The sequence below is a fragment of the Mus caroli genome, chromosome 13 (genome assembly GCF_900094665.2).
Source record: "Mus caroli chromosome 13, CAROLI_EIJ_v1.1, whole genome shotgun sequence".
Taxonomy (NCBI): domain Eukaryota; kingdom Metazoa; phylum Chordata; class Mammalia; order Rodentia; family Muridae; genus Mus; species Mus caroli.
This window is the reverse complement of record NC_034582.1, coordinates 20,987,938-20,990,546: the sequence shown is the minus strand read 5'-3', so window position 1 is coordinate 20,990,546 and position 2,609 is coordinate 20,987,938. Positions and strand designations below refer to the sequence as shown.

The 2,609-nt window shown below is 42.8% G+C and overlaps 1 protein-coding gene across 2 annotated transcripts in view; it reads right to left on the bottom strand.

Moving 5' to 3' along the window:
• Dcdc2 (doublecortin domain containing 2) overlaps positions 1-2,609 on the bottom strand; it is a 154,488-nt gene that overhangs the window by 7,495 nt on the left and 144,384 nt on the right. For both annotated transcript variants that reach the window (XM_029468605.1, XM_021180583.2), the window contains one exon: positions 1,058-1,360. In XM_029468605.1, the coding sequence (XP_029324465.1) occupies positions 1,058-1,360 (303 nt within the window). The remainder of the gene's footprint in view (positions 1-1,057; positions 1,361-2,609) is intronic.

The following is a 2,609-nucleotide window of genomic DNA, read 5'->3' as shown; positions in this document are numbered from 1 at the left end:
AAGAAAGAAAGAAAGAAAGAAAGAAAGAAAGAAAGGAAGGAAGGAAGGAAGGAAGGAAGGAAGGAAGGAAGGAAGGAAGGAAGGAAGATAGAGAAAGAAAGAAAGAAAGAAAGAAAGAAAGAAAGAAAGAAAAAAAGAAAGAAAGAAAGAAAGAAAGAAAGAAAGAAAGAAAGAGGAAGAAAGAAATGCACTTTGCTTTCATGCTGTAAAGCTTTCATCAAAGGCTACAACAGGGAGCTTTGTGAAACCTGCTATTGTTGCCATGTACATAGCCAGGAGGACTATGCTGAGCTCCACGTGAGAAATTGTGTTCTGTATGTGTTACATAGCCTCTGTGAAAATATCACCTGGAGTAAAGATGGCATGCATGGTATGCCTAGTGTTTTCCTCCAGATGATAAAGATGCTAGCAGAAGTGTATAGTAGGATGCAGATAGCTTTGGACTGACTGGTAAAGCTTGGCCAGCAGAGCACTTTGCACCACTCTGCTGTTAAACTTCCTCTCTCTGGAGCTTTGCATTAAAACAAACCAGTCGTGGTACTGGACACTTGATTAATCTACTTAATGCTGGCTAAACAACTAGACTTTAATTTCTGTAAGGAGCAAAGAAGCCCCTGGGAATGTCTGTGACGTTCTTTAAATTAGTTCAAGGTTTCACTGAGCTCAACCCCATTTTCTAGTTTGTTCTTCTCTTGTCTGAATCTGCTGGGTGGGTTGGGGTCAGGTGGGAGAGGGAATGAATAGAATGGCGGATGATTAGGATGGGCGGATGGGTAGGTAGGTGAGTGGATAGGTAGGTGGGTACATGAACGGGTGTATGGATGGATAGATAGACAGAATGAGAAACAGATATGCATGGTAGTGCTTATTAATCGATTGAAACAAGTAAAAAAAATAAAATTAACTAAATGGTGCTCAGCATTTCAGTTTTGCTGCAGATTCTAAGTGTTTGACTAATTTCCTAAATATGATTAGCTACTGTTTTAAGCACATTCATGTGTGTGTGAGCATGCGCACACTCATTTATGCACAAACAAGCTAAAAACAATAGAAGTACCTCATCTTGCCCACTGTTGTCTCCTTCAGCCTTTCCTTTCTCGTCCACTGTTGGTTGGAGCTCCTCGGCAACCTGGTCCAGTTCCTCCCCATTCTCTTCGTCCGTGCCACCATTTACCCGGGAGGGGCTTGCCTTCTTCTCCCCGTGGTCTGGGATTCCCTCCTCCTGCTCAGGGGCACCAGCCGCTTTACTCCCCCCTCTGTCTTCAGTCTCACCATTCATGGCTGAAAAGTCTTCCTTCTGGTTGGCATCTTTGCTTGTTTTCTCTCCATCTTCTTCCTCGTCAACTATTTCTGCTGGCCTCTTAAGAAGCAAAAGAAACAATGGGTAAAGAGTGTAACGGGGCTTCTCCATCGCACACTATAGAACTGTGACCGGTACATTACAGTCCAGTAAAACCTCACAACTGCAGAGTAGTTTACAGGGTGCCTGCTGTTTATGTTCACTGATCATCTGCCATAGACAGCCCTTAAAATCTTCACTAGAGGAGCCTGTGAGTCTGGGCTTGTTCCATCTTACAGGTAAGACAACAAAGGCATAGAAGAGATCCTGCCATAGTCCTGATAGATAAGCTATACTCTGAACTATGTATGCGATGGTTCCAGGTCATAATCCATACGGCAGACAGGAAACCAAACAGCAGGGTCCTGGAACAATGGCTGCCTTTATAATGTCTGACCCAGAGGAGCAAGCCAGGTTGTGACATGGTTCTGTGGGGACTGTCCACCCAGCCTACAGGGGAGGGAAGTGCACCAGGATGTAAACTGGGCTTTTCTAGTGTTTTGTTTTGTTTTGTTTTGTTTTGTTTTGTTTTGTTTTGTTTTGTTTTGTTTTTAGGTTTCCACAATGCCTCAGAGTTGAGAACTTACCTGTAGATGAAAAAATTTTAATTCTATAAACTCATATAAAACTTGTATACTGTTAATGATGCCCAATTCTTGTCAAAAGCCTATTTTTCTATTTCTAGTTTGCCTATATGATATTAAACATGCAGTTAAAAATGAAGAGAAAAATGGAGTGTTCCTTAGGGATGGTAAAAACACAGCATGTGTTTTCATACCAAGGTTCAAGTCCAACCCCAGCACTCAGTCTGGCTATCTGAGTGTTCTGACCAGGAGGAAGTCCACAGGAGGCAAATACCAGGCAGAAACCAGATTTGGAAAGGTGTGGATCCAGAGACTGAGCATGAGCAAAATTCAGTCTCCAGTGGAGACATGGCAGCTTCCATCTCCTCCCCACACGGTCATCTCCCCTCTCTCCACAGAGAGCAAACAGAAGGAGTCACCGAGACACACACCAATAAAGCAAAAAAGATGAAGCAATAAAGATGCACTGGGATAGTCCATCCTTTTGTCTCAGCTCCAAATTATGTCTCTGTAACTCCTTCCATGGGTGTTTTGTTCCCAATTCTAAAAAGGGGCAAAGTGTCCACACTTTGGTCTTTGTTCTTCTTGAGTTTCATGTGCTTTGTATCTTGTATCTTGGGTATTCTAAGTTTCTGGGCTAATATCCAAAGGATGGATCATCTAGAGACTACCATATCCAGTGATCC